This window comes from Lynx rufus, unplaced genomic scaffold (genome assembly GCF_022079265.1).
Source record: "Lynx rufus isolate CCGP_SWC_20201006 ecotype Redwood Valley unplaced genomic scaffold, mLynRuf1.p SCAF_28, whole genome shotgun sequence".
In the NCBI taxonomy this organism is placed as follows: Eukaryota; Metazoa; Chordata; class Mammalia; order Carnivora; family Felidae; genus Lynx; species Lynx rufus.
This window is the reverse complement of record NW_025814843.1, coordinates 2,443,276-2,463,699: the sequence shown is the minus strand read 5'-3', so window position 1 is coordinate 2,463,699 and position 20,424 is coordinate 2,443,276. Positions and strand designations below refer to the sequence as shown.

General features: G+C 43.9%; 1 protein-coding gene across 1 annotated transcript in view; it reads right to left on the bottom strand.

The window, feature by feature from the left end:
- Positions 1-6,928: 6,928 nt before the first annotated feature.
- The window catches only part of LOC124519440 (multidrug and toxin extrusion protein 2-like), a 60,299-nt gene continuing 46,803 nt past the window's right edge, over positions 6,929-20,424 (bottom strand). Inside the window, exons 13-17 of the mRNA XM_047089622.1 lie at positions 16,854-16,923; positions 15,319-15,451; positions 8,833-9,025; positions 8,577-8,671; positions 6,929-7,190 (exon numbers count right to left, since the gene is read on the bottom strand). Coding sequence (XP_046945578.1) covers positions 6,961-7,190; positions 8,577-8,671; positions 8,833-9,025; positions 15,319-15,451; positions 16,854-16,923 — 721 coding nt within the window. The 3' untranslated portion in view covers positions 6,929-6,960. The remainder of the gene's footprint in view (positions 7,191-8,576; positions 8,672-8,832; positions 9,026-15,318; positions 15,452-16,853; positions 16,924-20,424) is intronic.

The following is a 20,424-nucleotide window of genomic DNA, read 5'->3' as shown; positions in this document are numbered from 1 at the left end:
AGGGAGACACAGAATCTGAAACAGGCTCCAGGCTCTGAGCTGTCAGCACAGAGCCCGACGCGGGGCTTGAACTCACGGACCGTGAGATCATGACCTGAGCCAAAGTCGGCCGCTTAACCGACCAAGCCACCCAGGCGCCCCAAAAATGGTCCTTTTTACATATGACTTATTTCCCTTAGAATCATGTTATCCAGATTCACCCAAGTTATAGCATGTATCCAAATTTCATTCCTTATTGGCAGAATAATATTCCACTGTATGTATATACAATATTTTGTTCATCCATTTACCTGTTGCTCGACCTTTGGGTTGCTTCCACCTTGGCTATTGTGAAAAATGCTGCTGTGAACAGTGCTGTACGAGTATTTGATTCCCCGGCTTTCAATTCCTTTGGGCATATAACTAGAAGTGGAATTGTTGCATCATATGGTAATTTACATTTAATTGATAAACATCACACATACTGTCACAGCGGCTACACCATTTTACATTCCTATCAGCAATGCACAATTTCCATTCGGTCTACATCCTTGCCAACACTTGTCATTTTCCATTATCTTGTTATAATGGCCATCGTAATTGGTGTGAAGGGAAGTCTCGTGGTGTTATGAATTGGCCTCTTCCTAATGACTAGTGAGTGACGTACGTAAAGAATGTTTTCTTGTGTTGACTGGCCATTTGTTCATTTTTCATGGAGAAATGTCTATTCAGGTCCTTTGATCATTTTTGAATTGGGCTGTTTGTTTTTTTGTTATTGATCTGTAGAAGTTCTTTATATATTCTAGACACTAGACATTAATCCCCTTCATATAAAGGATTTGCAAGTATTTCCATCCATTCATTGTGTTGCCTTTTCACACTCTTAAAAAGTATCTTCTGATGCACAGGAGTTTTTAATTTTGATGAAACCCAAACGATCTATCTTTTCTTTTGTTGCTTATTCATTTGGTATCATATCCAAGAAATCACTGCCAAATCCAGTGTCTTAAAGATTTCCCCGTGTGTGTGTGTGTGTGTGTGTGTGTGTGTGTGTGTGTGTGTGTTTTACAGTTTTAGCTCTTGTAATTAGGATTTTACTTTTACACATTTTGAATTAATTTTCTGTATGGTGTTAGGTAAAAGTCCAACTTCATTCTTTTTCATGCAGATTACCGATTTTTCCAGCACCATTTAGTGAAAGGACTGTCCTTTCCCCATTGACTGGTCTTGGCAGTCTTGCTGAAAATCATTTGACCCTATATGCAAAGGTTTATTTGGGGTCTCAATTCTGTCCATTGGTCTATCTGTCCATCTTATGCCAGTACCACATGGTTTGGTTACTGTAGCTTTGTAATATGTTTTGAAATCAGGAAGTATGAGACCTCCAACTTTCTTTTTCAAGAAGTTTTGGCTGTTTGGGTCCCCCGAGATTCCATTTGAATTTTAGGATGGGTTTTTCTATTTCTGCAACATGTCTTTGGGATTTTGATAGGGACTACCTTGTATCTGTAGATCACTTTGGGTGATATTATCTTAATATTAGGTTTTCTAATCCGTGAACACAGGATGTCTCTTCTATTTATGTTTTTAATAATCTTTCAGCCATGTTTTATAGTTTTCAGCATAGAATTTTCATTTTTTTTTTTGTCTCCTTGGTCAATTTACTCCTAAATATTTTATTCTTTTCATGCGACCATAAAATGGGATTGTTTTCCAACTTTCCTTTTTGGATTGCTCATTGCTAGTGTCTAGACAGAGATACAACTCATTTTGTGTGTTTATTTATATCCTGCAACTTTGCTGAATGTGTTCATTAGGCCTAACGGTTTCACGGAATCTCTAAGGTTTACTACATATAATATCATGCCATTTATGAATATAGGTAATTTTAATTATTTTTTTAAACAAATTTTTTAAATGTTTTTTATTTATTTTTGAGACAGAGAGAGAGCATGAACGGGGGAGGGGCAGAGAGAGAGGGAGACACAGAATAGGAAGCAGGCGCCAGGCTCTGAGCCATCAGCCCAGAGCCCGACGCGGGGCTCGAACTCACGGACCGCGAGATGGTGACCTGAGCCGAAGATCGGACGCTTAACCGACTGAGCCACCCAGGCGCCCTGAATATAGGTAATTTTACTTCTTCTGCAGTTCTGGTGCCTTTTAATTCCTTTCCTTCCTTCCTTCCCTCTCTTTTTTCTTTTCTTTCCTCCTTCCTCTTCCCTTCCTTCCTTCCTTCCTTCCCTTTCCTCTCTCTCTTTCCTTTGCCTAACACTCTGGGTACTTGCAGTACTATGCTGAGTAGAATTAGTGCAAGTATGCATCCTTGTCCTATCCTTGGTTTTAAGGGAAAAGCTTTCTCTTTCACTCTTGAGTTTGGTTGCACATTTTTCGTATATGGCTTTTATCACATTGAGGGCGTTCCTTTCTACTCCTAGTTTTGTTTTGTTTTGTTTTGTTTTTGAGAGAGAGAGAGAGAGCACACATGCAAGGCCAGGGAGGGGCAGAGAGAGGGAGACAGAGAACCCCAAACAGGCTCTGTACTGTGAGCGCAGAGCCCCACGCGAGGCTCAGTCTTACAAACCATGAGATCATGACCTGAGCCGAAATCGAAAGAGTTGGATGTTTAACAGACTGAGCCACCCAGGCACCCAGTTTTTTTTTTTTTTTTTAAAGGAGGGTGGAAATACTGATATAGTGGGATTATTTATTGTGTTACTTTTTCTACTTGCTGTTCTTGTTCTTTTTTTCTCTTTCACTTTCTTTCTGCCTTCCACAGTTTTAACTGATCATTTTAGATGATTCTATTTTCTCTCCTCTCCCAGCATATCGATTATATTCTTTCTTTAAACGTTTTTAGTGGTTACCCTGGAGTTTGCAATATACATTTACAACTAATCTAATTCCTGTTTAAAAAAAATTTTTTTTAATGTTTATTTTTTTTAATTTTTTTTTTCAACGTTTATTTATTTTTGGGACAGAGAGAGACAGAGCATGAACGGGGGAGGGGCAGAGAGAGAGGGAGACACAGAACCGGAAACAGGCTCCAGGCTCCGAGCCATCAGCCCAGAGCCCGACGCGGGGCTCGAACTCACGGACCGCGAGATCGTGACCTGGCTGAAGTCGGACGCTCAACCGACTGCGCCACCCAGGCGCCCCTTTAATGTTTATTTTTGAGAGAGAGAGAGCACGCGCACACGCACAAGTGGGGGAAGGGCAGAGAGAGATGGAGACACAGAATCGGAGTAGTTTCCAGGCTCTGAGCGGTCAGCACAGAGCCCAATGCAAGACTTGAGCCCATGAACCATGAGATCATGACCTGAGCCGAAGTCGGACGCTTAACCAACTGAGCCACCCAGGAGCCCCATGGTCTCAGTCTTTTAAAGAGCCTGTCTCTGGACTATTCCCTTCATACCTTTACTGAATGCTTCTCAGGGTCACCCCTTCCCCTGGGATGGTAGAGGGAGTGGAGTTGGGTATTTCACTGCCTCCTTGTGGAAGGCTGGTGGAACTGGAGTCTGGGATTTCCTTCGACCACGTTAGGTTCCGATAAAACCCTTAGGTAGCTGGCCTCTGGTAAAAGTTTCCCCTGAGGGTGGGCTTTGGTTAAACAGCACAGAATGCTCTGGGCATATTTTCAAATGGTTCCATTTCCCTTACCTCCTGTAGAAACATTAATAAAGAATTCTTCTCTGATCTACACCCTGAGAACTGAATGGGGCCCCGAAGATAAAATTCACAGAAGTGCGGGACCCGCCGATGACAAGATCCCCTGGAGATTTTTAACTCTTAAGCTTGTCCACACTAAGTCTCCAGCAATTTGTCAATCATAGCTGAAGTTTTCCCATTCCTGGCTCCAGCTGCCTCTGCTGTGGGAAGCTGTATCTCCCTGTCTTTTCAATTTGGGGGGCAGCAGTTATCCTTGTGACCTCAATCCTTTGACAGATCCAACAAGAATGGTGGACATTCAGTCTGTTCAGGCGTTCTCTTTGCTATTGGGATAGCCACGTCTGTCCGTCTGTCCGCAGTTTCTGATACAACAGCTTCTAAATTCCTTGGAATTTGCTAAGTGATGGGGGCGGGGGTGAGAGGAGCATCTTTTGTTATTCGTGATAAGCCTCTTTCAACCCCACCTGAGCTTATGCTAATAAAGTTACTGCTGGGGAGGGGGGGAGGCCCTTGATCACTTCAGAGCAATGGACAATAGAAAGATCTACCATATGACAAAAAGGGGAGCGGGGCTGGAGAGGAGTCCAATCACCAATGGCCAGTGATTTAATCAATCACACCTGTGTAACGGACCCTTCGTAAGAACCCCTGAACAGGATTCGTAGAACTTCGGGACTGCTGAACACATCGAGGTGCCGAGAAGGGGACATGCCAAGAGGGCATGAAACCTCTGAGCACCACCGATGACCCCTGCACCTTCCCCTATGCATCTCTGCCATTTATCTGTTCCTGAGTTGTATCCTCTGTAACAAACCAGGAGTCCTACGTAAAGCATTCTCCTGAGTCCGGTGAGCTGTTCTAGCAAATTGCCAAATCCAAGAAGTGGGTCATAAAAACCTCCAACTGACGGTTGGTCGGTCGGGAGGAGTCTGGTCGGCCTGGCCTTGCAGTTGGCTTCTGAAGTCTGGGTCAGTCTTGTGGGTCTGAGCCCTTAACCAGGGGGTCTGACACTGACTCTGGGTACTTCGTGTCAGAATTAAATGGAATCATCGGACATCTCAGTTGGTGCTGGGTGGTTTGGAGAATGGGTTGTTGGTATAGAAAAACCCACACATTTGGTGTCAGAGGTGACAAAGCAGAAATAAATTCTAGTGTTCTTCGTCGAGGACAGGGGTGATGACCTCCAAACTCCTTACATGTCACACTGGAAACAGTCTTCTATTTAGGTTTTGATTTCTGCTAGAATATTTTTAGATTCCAAGAACACTTAAATTTTTTTCCTATCATGTGGCGATGGACTCTTAGATATGATAAAAGCAACCAAAAAAAAAAAAATGGACACACTGGGCTTCATCAAAATGAAAACTTTTCTGTGAAACAGAGGACACCGTCAAGGAAGTGAAAATACAACCTACTGAATGGGAGAAAATACTCACGGATCTTACATCTGACAAGGGTCTAGTATCCAGAATGCACATATGTGAAACTCTCAACAACTCAACAATAGAAAGACAACTCAAGGGGTGCCTGGGTGGCTCAGTCGGTTGAGCGTCCGACTTCGGCTCAGGTCATGATCTCGCGGTTCGTGAGTTCAAGCCCCGCATCGGGCTCTGTGCTGACAGCTCAGAGCCTGGAGCCTGTTTCGGATTCTGTGTCTCCCTCTCTCTCTCTGACCCTCCCCGTTCATGCTCTGTCTCTCTCTCTCTCAAAAATAAATAAATGTTAAAAAAAAAAAATTAAAAAAAAAAAAAAGAAAGACCACTCAATTCAAAAATGGGCAAAGGTGGAGGTGGGGGCGGGGGTGTTGCCTGGGTGGCTCAGTTGGTTAAGCATCTGACTTTTGATTTCGGGCTCACGTCATGATCTCACAGTTGGTGGGATCGAGCCCTGCATTGGGCTCCTCGACAGCACCAGGCCTGCTCGGGATCCTCTCTCTCTCCCTCTCTTTCTGCCCCTCCCCTGCTTGCGCACACACACTCGCTCAGAATAAACAAACTTAAAAAAATAATGGGCAAAGGACTTGAACAAACATTTCTCCAAAGAAGATAGACAGCTAGACAACCCAGTGAAAAGATACTCAACACCATTTGTCATCTGCATTTGAAATGGAAACTAAAACCACAATGAGACACTTCACAGCCACGCAGATGGTATCATAGTTAAAAAAAAAAACAACACAAAATCACAAGAGTATGAAATGTACAAAATGCCACTGAATTATACACCTGAACTGGTTCGTTTCATGTTATGTGAATTTTAGCTCAAAAGTTTTCCTGTCTTATTCTATAGCATCCTGTCCTAGATCACGGTTGCAATATTTGGTATTGGCCCTTTGAGGATGTAAGTTTTCTTTCCCTATAAATGTCTTGCACTCTGGCTCATCCGGTGGGTTTCGTGGAGGGAATCCCCAATATTAGTAATGTTTTTTAGGATTTTCTATTTGGGCTGCTCAAACTCCCCACAGAGACCCTAAAAATCTGCTTGGATGGGAGCAGCTGTAACTGCCAGCATCTGGGGAGCTGAGCAGCAGGAGAGAACAGATGTTGATTCTTTAATAGGAAAGTTGCCACAAAAAATGTGTTCAAAAGCCGAAAACTAAAAGTTATCATTTAGATAGGTTTTATAATATCATTAGCACACACTGAAAAAAAAATTTTTTTTTTTTATTTATCTTGAGAGAGAGAGAGACAGATCATAAGTTGGGGAGGGACAGAGAGAGGGGGAAACACAGAATCTGAAGCAGGCTCCAGGCTCCAAGCTGTCAGCACAGAGCCCGATGCGGGGCTCGAACTCACGAACCGTGAGATCACCACCTGGGCCAAAGTTGGACGCTTCACCGACTGAGCCACCCAGGCACCCCCACGTCGGCACACGTTTTCAATTTTAAGGTGTTTATTTTATAAAAGTTTATACGGCAATACCTGAGACAGCACTTGAACAGGCACTTAATACTCACTAACAAGATTAAATATGATAACCTAGAAATACAAACAAAACTGGATCAGCCATCAAGTTTAGAGGGCAACGAATTTCCCAAAAGAAAGAAGATATTCAGTGCAAGAGTACAGAACACTTAGGGCAGGGAATATCAAATCCATAGACTCACCACCCATGATAGAGTTAAATGTTCAGGAGAAACTTAGAACTCCTTTCGTGATCTCCAACAGGATGGTGCAGATTCTCGGGATAACTAAGAAAACATCACTGATATCCTTTCCATCCACAACTGGGAGGTCACCTCCCAGGCTTCATATATCACAATAATTATCATGTCTAGTGTGTGGGCTGCTGCTAATTCTTCTATTTTAGCCAGGCTCACTGAAAAACTCTTATGAAAATTCCTGCTAAAAGGGCAACAACAGCAACAGCTAGAGCCATTCCACGATAGAAAATCAGCTGCTTCACTGTCAAAACATCCCCAACGGTGGCCACCGCATACTGATTGTTTTCTTCTATCACCATTAGCTGCAGGGTCTGGCTCTCGGATCTGACGACAGCAGGTAAAATCACTTCATCGGTGACTTCTTTTTCCAACACGGGCAGATCTGATTGCAGAGAACAGTGGAGCATACACTTACGTAGGGGGTTCAGAAATAAAGGGATATTATGGGAAGTTGCACAAGAATGCATCGTAAACGATGCCGTCAGTTACCGGCTGTACGTGTGAAGTTACATGAAGAACGTTTCACAGGAGAACCCAGAGTGGATCTCCCCCTTCTAATAAAGGCAGAGACAAGGTTTATTATGCAAGAGAGCAGGCTCTCATAAACTAAGCAACTCTGGCCACACTAACCCGTTTCAGGCTCTCGAGGCAGAGCGAGTGCACTAGACCATGTCCTCTGTTACCTGTTGGTGCAGGCGTGGCCTCTTTGATCCCTTTCACACCAGCTCGAACCTGTGCCTGAGAACAAGTGGCACGTAAGTGGACAAAGCACAAGTCAGGTTAAGCTAGTACTCGTGTTAAAACTTCATGCAAGCTATCGCTAAAGGTTTCCACCATCCAGCATGGTCCTTTTTGGGCCTGAAATGCCGGTGACCATACGATGTAACACTCAACAACCACTCTTCTCCCCAGTGCTCTGCTCACAATAATGTGAAAAGCCACCTGCTGCTCTAGTTGCAAATGTAACATTTTTTGCACCGTGCACGTCAGTGTTCCTAAGCACTGATATGAGGAATAAAGTCTAAAGGCAAACGGTGCTATCACATAGAGGAGAGTTTATGGCCCAACTTAATACCCTGTACACTTCACTTCCTCCACGAATCACACTACGCTACGGAAGACATCATACATCACGATGAGGAGAGCCAAAGCCGTGAGAAACCTGGAGGGGGGACAAGAGGTAAGCAGTGACGCTTGGCGCACCTGAGCTCATCCTCCCGTCTCCTCATCGGTGACACCGCCCCTAAGCCGGCCCCCCATCCATCCCATCTCAAGCCTCGACAGAATAAACGGGGCTCACAGTTCAACACGGCGATGCCCACTGAGTCAAGAGCCTGTCCTCTCCATGCAGGGTATGGCTCTGCCCCACCTACTTCCCACCGATCACAGATGCTCTCAAGCATATGGAAAACACGGACCAAAAATGTCGGTAAAAAGAGGCCTAAAAACGCGTAACAACTCAGTGTAAGTCGGGGGAAAAGACGACTACTCTTCTAAGGACTGTTCTACGAAAACAGCAAAATATTTCCTAAGCTAACTCCCTGCTGTTGTTGTTGAGCCCTAGTTAGCGGATCCTGCACTGGCCCTACACTCAGAGGAAAATGCGCTGAGATGGGATGTTCTTGGCCCCAACTGTCACCTTAGACCCTTTTCACGGATCAAAGGGAGTCACCCGCCCGTGGCATTCTCGGCATTCTGACCCGCGAAGAGTCCTTCCGGTGCCGCGCGACCAGGCAAGAGCCACACTTCTCCAAGGACACGCTCTTACCTGCTCTGCAACTCTCTTCCAGTCTGTCCTCCGGACGAGCACCAGGTAGAAAAGGGCTTGAAAGAAGACACAGACTATCAATCCAGACCAGAGACCTAGGGGTGGAGGGTGAGAGTCACGGCTCAGAGGTCCTTCAGTTACGCTCCCGTCGTCATTAACGTGCTTCCCAAACTTCTGGATCTACACGATAAGCTGCGGTTAAAATAACTCCCCCGAAACTGAGACAATTTCGGGCCAGGATTAGACTCAAGCTCACCGTGGGTGCATAGGTGGCAAGCAACGGACCCACGAAGAGTGAAAACGGCACGAGCCTGTCGGCCGCTTCATACGTTGACTGTTTAACAAACATTTACTGGCTTTGTCTGTGCCGGGCGCTGCCTGAAGTGCTGTGTCTAACACAGAACCGAACAGGCTGACGGGATCAGTGCCCTCGTGGAGCTTCTGTGCTGCTGGGGGAGACACAGGGCAAACAAGGGAGCAAACGTGACGGCTGGCAGGGTGGTGAGGGCCGTGGGAGACGCTGGGCAGAGCGCGCTGGAGGGGTGGCCTGCGGCCCAGAGGCAGGGAGACGGGCAGGTGGCCGCGAGGGCGAGGAGCCCGCTGTGACAGTGACAGGACAGGCCCTGCAGGCGGAGGGAAGAGCAGGCCTGGCCCAGGGGAAACCGGCCCGCAAGTCCCAGGAGCGGGAAGGCCAGTTGGGAAGGAGCAGGGGAGCGACGGAGTGGAGGGGAGAAGGTCAGGGAAGCAGGACATGCTGATGGGCGTCTGGGCCCAGAAAGATCGGGGTTTGATTCCAACCCTAATGGGAACCACCGAAGGGCTTAAGACTGGTGTGTGCATCTGTGTATGGGAAACCTGAGGTTTTCAGAAGCCCACTTTGGGTTTTTCTGTTTTTTAATGTTTATTTATTTAAAGAGACAGAGAACCAGTGGGGGAGGGGGAGAGAGGGAGAGGGAGGGAGACCAAGAACCCCACATAGGCTCCCTGCTCAGCACAAAGCCAGATGCGGGGCTCAACCCCACGACGGTGAGATCATGATGGAGCTGATATCCAGAGTTGGACGCTTTACTGACTGAGCCACCCAGGCAGCTTGCAGAAGCCCATTTTGAAAAAGATCTCTCCAACTGCTGTGTGGAAAAGCTTATTGAGGGTATAAAGAGATCCATGAAAAAAAAAGGTAATGCCAACTATTTATGAGAAGAAACTATTTAAGCCACTGAAATAGCATTGTGTACCAAAGTAGATATTTCATATGAATAATTTCACTACGAAGCAAGCTGTGGAGGGATGAGTTGGAACATGGTATAAACTGGGAGTTGGAATACTAATTCATTCATTCCGTGTCTGTGGCCCCACACTAGGGAAAAGCACAGTGAGGCTGGTCCTCTGTAGACTCATGCTGATTAAAACATCCCTTCAGCTGAGAATTAGGTGGACGGGCAGTTTACACACTTTGATCAAGTGATTACATTCCTAGGAACCCGTTCTAAGGAAAGATTCAGAAACTTTAGTAACTCATACACCTACGATGCTCATCACAATCTTATTTATATAGAGAAGCAGTTTAAGTGTCCACTATTGGGAGCATTAAGGAAATGATGCAAGGAAATATTAGAGGTCCTAAACACCACGTCTTTAACACAGAATAGGGGAAAATTACACATTCAGTAAAACCCTGCATTTGTGAAAAATAGAAAAAATACCGGAATAAAAAACAATTTTAAAATAGTGAAATAAAATACACTGAATGCCTCTGCCATTGTATCAAGGCAGTGTAATAAAAGGTAATTTAATTGTTTACACTTAATGTATTTTCCCAAAATTTCCATGCCGTTAAAGTATAATTTTAATAATTTAAAAGTATCTTGGGGACACTGGGTGGCTCAGTCAGTTAGGCATCTGACTTGACTTCAGCTCAGGTCATGGTCTCATGGTTGTGAGACTGAGCCCCACGTTGGGCTCTGTGCTGAGTGTGGAGCCTGCCTGGGATTTTCTCTTCTCTCTCTCTTTCTCCTCTCTCTCTCCTTTTCCCTCTACACCTCCCCCTTGTGCACTCTAAAATAAATAAACAAAATCTTCAAAAGTTATTTAACAAACCTGCGAACCCACTATGTACAATTATAAAAAGCATATTTGGGGCGCCTGGGTGGCTCAGTCGGTTAGGCATCCGACTCCAGCTCAGGTCATGATCTCGCAGTTCGTGAGTTCGAGCCCCATGTCAGGCTCTGGTGCTGACAGCTCAGAGCCTGGAGCCTGCTTCGGATTCTGTGTCCCCCTTTCTCTCCGCCCCACCCCTGCTTGTGCTCTGTCTCTCTGTGTCTTTCAAAAATGAATAAACGTAAAAAAAATTAAAAAAAAAAAAAGCATATTAGTGAACAAAAAAAATGAGGGAAATCTGACATGTTGCTTACTCTAAAGGAGCTTAGAGTCTAATAAGAGTGCTTTTGTGTGTTTTGTTTTTTTAAGTAAAGCTGAATCGCAAAGCCCCAGCGGCTTATTGAAGGCAGCGGCTCTTACGATTTGGTTGAACAGTATTTTCTCTGGTGATTAGGACAGTGCTTGGTAGCACTAGGAGAGAGTAATAAATATTTGGCAGTCGTGTGTCCCAAATAGACAATGAAGCCCAGCCTAACGTTAATCAAATGCCCCACAGGCCCCCAGCCTGTACCTGTCATTAAAAACACAGATGACATTGAAGACAGTTCCTCATTAAGCCACCAAGTAACATTTCCAACAAGTAAGATAAACTAAGCACCTGTTTGTGTGGACACAGGGAGGCTCTTATGATAGCTAGAAGATGAAAATTTCGCAGAGAATAAAGAGCAGACTCAAAATTTTTACATAGTAAAAATGTACTGGTTGACTACAGAAAAAAAGGAGCTATCTGAATACATACTAAAGCATTCAGTCAATCCTCTAATTAGAATATTTTTTTTCTTAAGGAAAATAAATTCAGGCCTGGTGGCTCAGTCACATAAGCGCCCGATTCTCGATCTGGTTGGGATTCTCTCTCCCTCTCTCTCTGCCCCTCCCTGCTCATGCTCACTCGTTCACTCTTAAAAAAATACACATTCAAAAATAAAATTCACTGTTACTGAAAACTACAGAAGATACAGATGTGAATATATATGTATAAAACACATATAACAACTTACCCCAAAAGCACATGATAGATAATTTTGTACAATCCTATACATTTAGAATCTTGATAAAGGATATAATTTCCAAAAAAACCAAAATAATAATAATTTGCTAAAAGAGAGACAACATGCACCACCAAGGAGGCAAATTATCTGGGTTCAAATCCTTTCTCATCACTTACTATCTGTGGGACAAATTACTAAACTCTTCAAGTTTTAGCTCCTTCGTGTTTAGAATGGAACTTGTGGGAAATATCTTATGTGGTCATCATCTAAACATAAGTGACATTATATATACAAAAGGTTAGCATAAAAGCTCTTTATGAATATTGTCTCACACCATATGAATTTCAGTTTTTTACAGTTTTTAAACTTGAAAATAAAAGTACTGTAGAAGAATATAGAAAAATGTTAAAATTGTATAAGTTCTTGCCACAATAATAAGGCAGGAAAAAGGAAATAAAATCCATTGAAATTAGAAAGGCGGGCAAGAATATACAACAGGGAAAAGAAAAGTCTCTTTTGGGGAGCACCTGGCTGGCTTAGTCAGTAGAGCATGCAACTCTTTATGTCAGGACTGTGAGTTTGAGCCCCACATTTGGTGTAGACATTACTTAAAAATAAAATCTTAAACAGAAAACACATTTTTAATAAATGGTGTTGGGAAAACTAGACAGCTACATGAAAATGAATGAAACTAGACCACTTTCTTATACCATTCACAAAAATAAACTTAAAATGGCTTAAAGGCCTAAATGTGAGACCCAAACCATAAATCTCCCTATAGAAAACATAACATATAGATTACTATCTCTTAGACATATTTATGGATATCTCTCCTCAGGCAAGGAAAACAAAAGCAAAAACCATTGGGACTCGACCAAAAGAAAAAGCTTTATTAGCACAGCAAAAGAGCCCATCAAAAACCACAAAGGCAATCTACCAAACGGGAAAAAAATATTTGCAAATGATGTATCTGGTAAAGGGGTAATAACAAAAAAAATATATAGAACTTCTGTAACTCAACACCAGGAAAAAAAAACCTGGTTAAAAAATGATCAGAGAACCTGAATAGACATTTTTCTAAAGAAGGCATACAGATGGCCAACAGACACATGAAAAGGTCACTAATCACCAGGAAAATGCAAACCAAAACCATGAGACATCACCAGTCAAACGGCTGGAAAAAAACAGTAAAAAAAAAAAAAAAAAAAAGGCAAGAAATAAAGTGTTGGTGAGCCTGTAGAGAAAAGGGAACGTCATGCACTGCTGGTGGGAATGCAAATCTGTGCAGCCACTCAGGGAAACAGTACGAAGGTTCCTCCAAAAAGTAAACACAGAATTATCCTATGATCCAACAATCTCACTTCTGGGTATTCACCCAAAGAAAACAAAAACACTAATTTAAAAAGATATATGCACCCCTATGTTTATTGCAGCATTATTTGTAACAGCGAAGATAATGGAGGCAACCCAGTGTCCATCAATAGATGGATGGATAAAGAACATGTGATATATATACACACAATGCAGTATTATTCAGCCATTAAAAAGAATGAAATCTTGCCATTTGCAACAGCATAGATAGAGCTAGAGAGCACAATGCTAAGCAAAATAAGTCAGATTAAGACAAATATAGGATCTCACTCCCATGTGGAACTTAAGATATGAAACAAGTGAGCAAAGAAAAAAGAAAAAGAAATAAACTAAGGAATAGATTCTTAACTATAGAGAACAAGTTGATGGTTACCAAGGGGAGGTGAGTTAGAGGGATGGGGGAAATAGGTGATGGTGATTAAAGAGTACACTTACCACAGTGAAAAAGATAAAATTTAAAAATTAGAAAAGGAGTAAAATTATTTAATTATGACTTGATTCAATACGTAGAAAATCTTTAAAAATCCACACATAGGGGCACCTGGGTGGCTCAGTCAGTTGTGACTTTGGCTCGGGTCATGATCTCAGTTTGTGGGTTTGAGCCCCGCATCCAGCTCTGTGCTGACAGCTCAGAGCCTGGAGCCTGCTTCAGATTCTGTGTCTCCCTCTCTATCTCTCTCTCTCTGCCCCTCCCTGGCTTGTGCGCGCGCTCTCTCTCTCTCTCTCTCAAAAATAAATAAATAACTTAAAAACATTTTTTTTAATTCCACACACAAAAATACTACAGCTAATAAATTCAGTAAACTTACACAGTCAACACACAAAATTAGTTGTGGTTTAAAATACCCTCAATGAACAATCTGAAAAGGAAATTAAAAAAATAGTTCTAGGGGCGCCTGGGTTGCTCAGTCAGCTGAGCGTCTGACTCTTGATTTCAGCTCAGGTCATGATCCCAAGGGTCATGGGATCGAGCCCTGCTTCCGTGCTCCACACAGTGCCTGCTTAAGATTCTCATTCTCTCTCTCCCTCTGCCTCTATCCCCCACTTGTGCTCTCTCTAAAATATCAATTAAAAAAATTATATTCACAATAGCATCCAAAAGAATAAAATATCTAGGAATAAATTCAACCAAGGAAGCAAAAAACATTGAAAACTACAAAACGTTGCTGTAAGAAATTAAAGACCTAAATAAATGGAAATCCTGTGCTCATGGACTGGAGGACTTAAGATTGCAATATTCTTTCCAAAGCAGTCTGTAGATTCAATGCAATCCTGATAAAAATTCTAATGGTTTTTTTGCAAAAAATGGAAAACCTGACCCTCAAATTTATATGGAATATTCCAAGGGTCCCCAAACAGCCAAAACAAAATTAAAAAAAGAACAAGGTTGCAAGGCTTACACTTCCTGATTTCAAAACAGTAAGTTTTGTAGTAAACACAGCTATAGTAATCCAGAAGAGAGTGGTATTGGTTTAGACAGAGAGACCAGTGGAGGAGAACAGAGAGTCCAGAAATAAACTCCTACATCCGTGGCCAACTAATTTTCGACAAGTGTGCCAAGATCATTCAGTGGGGAAAGAACAGTTTTTCAGTAAATGGTGTTCACTTCATCTAGGTAATTCATCATGTCTCGGGTCTGACGCTAACACATTACTGCCTTCGGGCAAACCAGTTCTGGCGAGTCCGTCAAGGCTCAGATGTCCCCTCCAACCAGTGAGGGAACTCACGGGTGCTCACAGGACCCAGTTCTTCTCGCCTGCAGTACTGAATCCAAATGGAATTACTGTGTAATTACTTAATCTTGGTCTCATCCTGAGGACACAGAGCATGTCTACTTTTTTCAAGACTACCTTTCCAGGGTTTTGGTACAGAGAAGGCAGAGGAGTAACTATTTTGAGAGAAAACAATTCCACAGGGGCTACTTATCAGTCAACTATTTTTTTTTTTTTTAAGTTTACTTATTTTCGAGAGAGAGAGAGAGCTAGAAAGCATGAAGGGCAGAGACAGAGAATCTCAGGCAGGTTCCACACCACCAACGTGGAGCCCGATGTGGGGCTCGAACTCACGAACCGTGAGATCACGACCTGAGCCGAAATCAAGAGTGGGATGTTGAACCGCCTGAGCCACCCAGGGGCCCCTTAAGTCAGCTAATTGATATCTCAAGCAGCTTATCTTAATATGACAAATGAGATTTGAGGTTAATCACTGAGGAATCAAAAACATACCTATTATCCCAAGTTTTGCGGCAAACATCAGAGATATTCCAATGGGAAAACCAAACACATAATAACCGATGGCGTTCATGATAGCACCGATCTTTTGTTTTCCTGTACCTCGCAGGATTCCACCACAGGTGCCCTAAAGAGAGGAATGCCAAAACCACCATTATAGCCGTTTACCTACCCTCGTGTCAGGTTCGTGAGAAATATTACATTAATACATCCCAGGTTTGGATGTGATCACACAGTTCTACCTCAAAACAAGAACTGCACATTACGTAAGAGATAAAAACGTTTTGCTTCTAAAGTTACGTTAACGAAAATAAGCTATAGCGGCTTTCATCAGAAACCCACAGGTAATGTTATTCAAATCTTTGCTTAAAAATATTTTGTAAGTGTATGATTAAAAAAGAAAAAAAAGTTTAAGGTTCACTGATGGAAATCTCAGCAGAAACTAGTCTGATATCATGGCTGAAAAGCAGGAATGGGACCATGGGCTTCAAAAATGCCCAGAGTCAGAGTGGTGGCAACCATCTTGTTCTCTTCCACACTGTTCTTACCACAGCTGGTATTCAATCGGGTATCACACCTTCAGACTGGTAACAATAAAACGGAAGAAACTCCTTGGGGGAAAAAGAAAGGTGGCAAATGGACCTAGAAATCAAGTCATGAGGGCTAACTGCTGAAATTGGGAAGACGACTCAAGGCATGATCCCAGGGTACAGCAGAAGGGTCTTCAAACTCCTACAAACCCACAGAAGATCAGCCTAGAGAAAGACTTTCTCGTGGCCAGAGTCGACTCGAAGGTGGCCTGGCCATGGACAATACAGTAGATACGGGCCTGCTCACGTGGCTAAGAGTCACACAGGGCATTCAGGCCCCAGATAAAGAGGACGCTGGATAGCTCTGGTCTCTTCTACCTTGAGATGTTATACTCTAGCGTCACCCATCTTTCCCACAAGCGGTGAAGAATGCTTGAGGCAAGGGGCGCCTGGGTGGCTCAGTCGGTTAAGCGTCTGACTTGGTTCAGGTCATGATCTCACGGTTCGTGAGTTCAAGCCCCGCGCCGGGCTCTGTGCTGACGGCTCGGAGCCGGCTTCGGATTCTGTGTCTTCCTCTCTCTCTATCCCTCCCTGACTAGTGCTCTGTCTCTGTCTCTCAAAAATAATAAATGTTAGGGGCGCCTGGGTGGCTCAGTCGGTTAAGCGTCCGACTTCGGCTCAGGTCACGATCTCACGGTCCAGGAGTTCGAGCCCCACGTCGGGCTCTGGGCTGATGGCTCAGAGCCTGGAGCCTGCTTCCGATTCTGTGTCTCCCTCTCTCTCTGCCCCTCCCCCGTTCATGCTCTGTCTCTGTCTCAAAAATAAATAAAAACGTTAAAAAAAAATAATAATAATAAATGTTAAAAAAAAAAAAAGAACACTTGTGGCAAGAACTCTCTCTTCTCAAGGATGAAATCACATATTTAATTCAAAACTAGAAACGCAAAACAAATCTTGCTATGCATATTAGGTGGGGGTAAAATCACTCCAGATACTCACTGCGAGGGCATCAAATAGATGAAAGGGAGCAAAAATAGGCATCACTTGGCTCACAAGGTAAATAATATCTCTGTGGGAGGAAAAGAAAGTGGTCAGTGACCCCAAAATTACATTTAAATGGAGTATATTAATTACTACTGATCTGACAAACCTAACTAACGGATCAGTAATTCAGTGAAAACACAACTTTTCTATTTGACAAAACGAGTACCCAATAAAACCTCACTAAATTTTCTTAGTTAGAATCGAGGGTAAAAGGGGCATGGCCTAGGCTGCCATTATAGAGGATAATTCTTTTTTTTTTTTTTTTAATGTTTATTTATTTTTCAAGGAAAGAGAGACAGGGTGTGAGCAGGGGAGGGGCAGAGAAAGAGGGAGGCACAGAATCTGAATCAGGCTCCAGCCTCCGAGCTGTCAGCACAGAGCCCGACGTGGGGCTCGAACCCCACGAACCGCGAGATCATGACCTGAACTCAAGTCGGTCGCTTAACCGGCTGAGCCACCCAGGCTCCCTTAGAGGATAATTCTTAAAGTTTTGCTTAGGAGTATAAAAACATGCAGGTTGGAAAAAAAAATGTTTCAGCCTATGGCTGGTAATCTTCCTCTGTGAACGGGACACTTCCTCAAAGATGGAGGCGAAGGCCAGTGTTCACACAGGAAACACTTGCCCCCTCATGGATCCTCTGAACTCTGAACATGGTAGAAGGTCCGTCTGGGGAGGGATGACAGTGGGGATACTGGGACTCTGGAGAGAGACACAGCAGAGCTGGAGGGGTCTGAAGACCCGCACGACGGGGGCGCCTGGGGGGCTCAGTTGGCTAAGCATCCGATTTCGGCTCAGGTCAGGATCTCAGAGCTTGAGTTCCAGCCCTGCGTCGGGCTCTGTGCTGACAGTTCTGAGCCTGGAGCTCCTGATTTTGTCTCCCTCTCTCTCTCTCTCTCTCTCTCTCTCTGCCCCTTCCCTGCCCATGCTCTGTCTCTCAAAAGTAAATACACATTTAAAAAACAAAAACAAAAAAGAGAGAGCCAATGTGGTTGGAATACATGAAACAGGCTATCGTATTCTCCCCAAAGGAAGTTTTCTGCTTCCCTACCATTCGCCTTAAAGGGGAAGGTTGCTGGTCAACAGGTACCACCAATAGAGACAAAGCCTGCAGTCAGCCCTCTCACCAGAGGAGAGACCTCTCTGGAATAGATCCATAGGACTGTGAAGTTGCCTCATGGTACGCTATCCCTACTAACCAAAATGGTCTTTCATTCAAATACAGACATTAACCCAGTGTTCACCGGACTCGGAAGAAAATCAACAGCCCGCACACAAAAAGGACAGACCCAAATGAGCATGCAGAACAGGTGACACAAAAGCCACCACCGAATCCAAGGAACAAGGAGTAAATTGGGGAAAAAAAATGAAACGAAAAAATATGAACACTACAGGAAAACATTCTGTTTGAAGACTGAATAATGAGATAGACATGGCAACATACTAAATTTCAATTTGAAAGATAAAGTTGAAGAAATGACCCCAAGCACAGAGGAGGAGAGAAGAGACAAGTCAGATTCATCCAGAAGTTCTACCATTTATATAAATATCCCAGAGCTAAAGAAAAATCCAGTGCTTCGGACTGAGAGTCTACAAAGTGCCACACCAAATAAAAAATATTCACCTATGCCTAAGCATGTGCAAAGACACAAATAACATCTGGAAGATTTCCAGGAAAAAAAAAAAACTACCCTACGATATGGATTAAAAGTCAGATTAGGGGGCGTCTGGGTGGCTCAGTCACTTAAATGTCCGACTTCGGCTCAGCTTGTGATCTCGCGATCTCGCGATCACAGCCCATGTCGGGCTCTGTGCCGACAGCTCGGAGCCCGGAGCCTGCTTCGGATTCTGTGTCTCCCTCTCTCTCTGACCCTTCCCAGCTCATGCTCTGTCTCTCTCTCTCAAAAATAAAAACATCTAAAAAATTAGAAAAAAAAAAAAAAAGTCAGATTAGTATGCAAAGTCTATATCCAGGTGACATGACGGAAGCTGATGGAGGAGGAAGCTCCAAGAATCAATCCTTTTACCAAAACAACGATTGAACTGGCCAGAAATGTCAAAATCAACCATTTTCACAACTCTGGAGTCGAGTTGAAAACTTGAAGCACACAGTGCTTCATGAAGAATGAGCCTAGTAAGTATCCATCAATTTTGGGGTTTCACAGACTAGCTACCATTTCCTGTCCCCTGGTCCCATGGCAGGCAGGTGTAGGGATGGCTGCCTGCATTCCTGGTGTGGCTAGTTGGTGGCATGTTGGACAATAAGGATCTCGTGCTCCAAAACTCAGAGTTGTGGGTTTTGATCTCCTTGGCGGTTCACTACGGGCCCAGCACAGAGGCCGCTTCCCACGCAGTGCCTGTCAGATAATTGAGAGAGCCAGAACTTTTTAAAAGTGTTTTCTTATTGGATTAAGGCATTTGAGGAAATCTGCCAGGCCACTGGCTCACTGAGGAGACAACAGACACCACACATGACAAGCAACATAGTCTTTGTAAAACAAACAAAAAAAAAAAAGTGGTTTGGAAAAATCACTAAGCAAACGGGACAACTGCAGAACAGCAATGCCTGAGGAGGGAGGAGAACCTAATCTCCAGAGCTATTGTGTTACAATATTCAGAATGTCATTTCAACATAAAATTACAAAGCACACAAAGAAGGCGACGTCAATAACATCCCCGGCTCCCAGCTCAGCAGTAACCTTGATAAGTAACAGTCCCTATTTCCAGGACTGGAGGAGGAAGAAGGAGCGGAACCTTTTCAAAGCTTCATTCCCAAGGAATAGCCATTCTTTTGCACAGAGACCACCTGTCAGGTTGTTCCTCAAAAGACTCCCCTTGAAACGCTGTCTTTATTTCTCTGGACTCAAACCTGGCCAGTGCTCCAGCTGGTCTCTGAGAGATGTCCGCAGGCAAATGTTTTAGGTGCTTCTGCCTGAAGCACTGGATAAGAGTTGGCACAAACGAGACTAACCGACAAGCTCGGCAGGAAAGGCTGGGCAATGAGACATCCATAGGGGCTTCAAAGCTCTGACACGTCCCTGGGAATCTAAAAGGCCACACGCAGGCATATGACTGGGTATGTGCTCAAGAAAGACCGGAGAGGGCCTAAGCTCTCACCTCTGGCTGAACTTGAGGCTCCGCACAGGCAGGAAATGAGGGCGAAGGCCAAGCTGTAAACTGCCTGGCCAAGTGTTGAAGGCTGCCCTGATACGTGCACAGAGAGCCCCTCCGCAGAGCGGGAGGTAAAGTGGGATGCAGGTAGCTAAGGAAATTTGGTCCAGTAATTAGCCGATCACCAAGCTAATGCAACAGAGACTTTAGTGGCCACACCGGACAAAAAATACAGACTTCACCAAATTAGTTCATAAAAGCCACTAAGCCAGCAAGCGGCAACAAAAAACCCTGGGGGGTGGGGGCGGTTCTGATTTCCAGAACTGCCACATTATGATGTAAAAAATGTCCAGTTTTCAACCAGAAATATGAGTCATGTAAAGAAACAAGAATGTATGGCACCTGTACAGAGGGAGC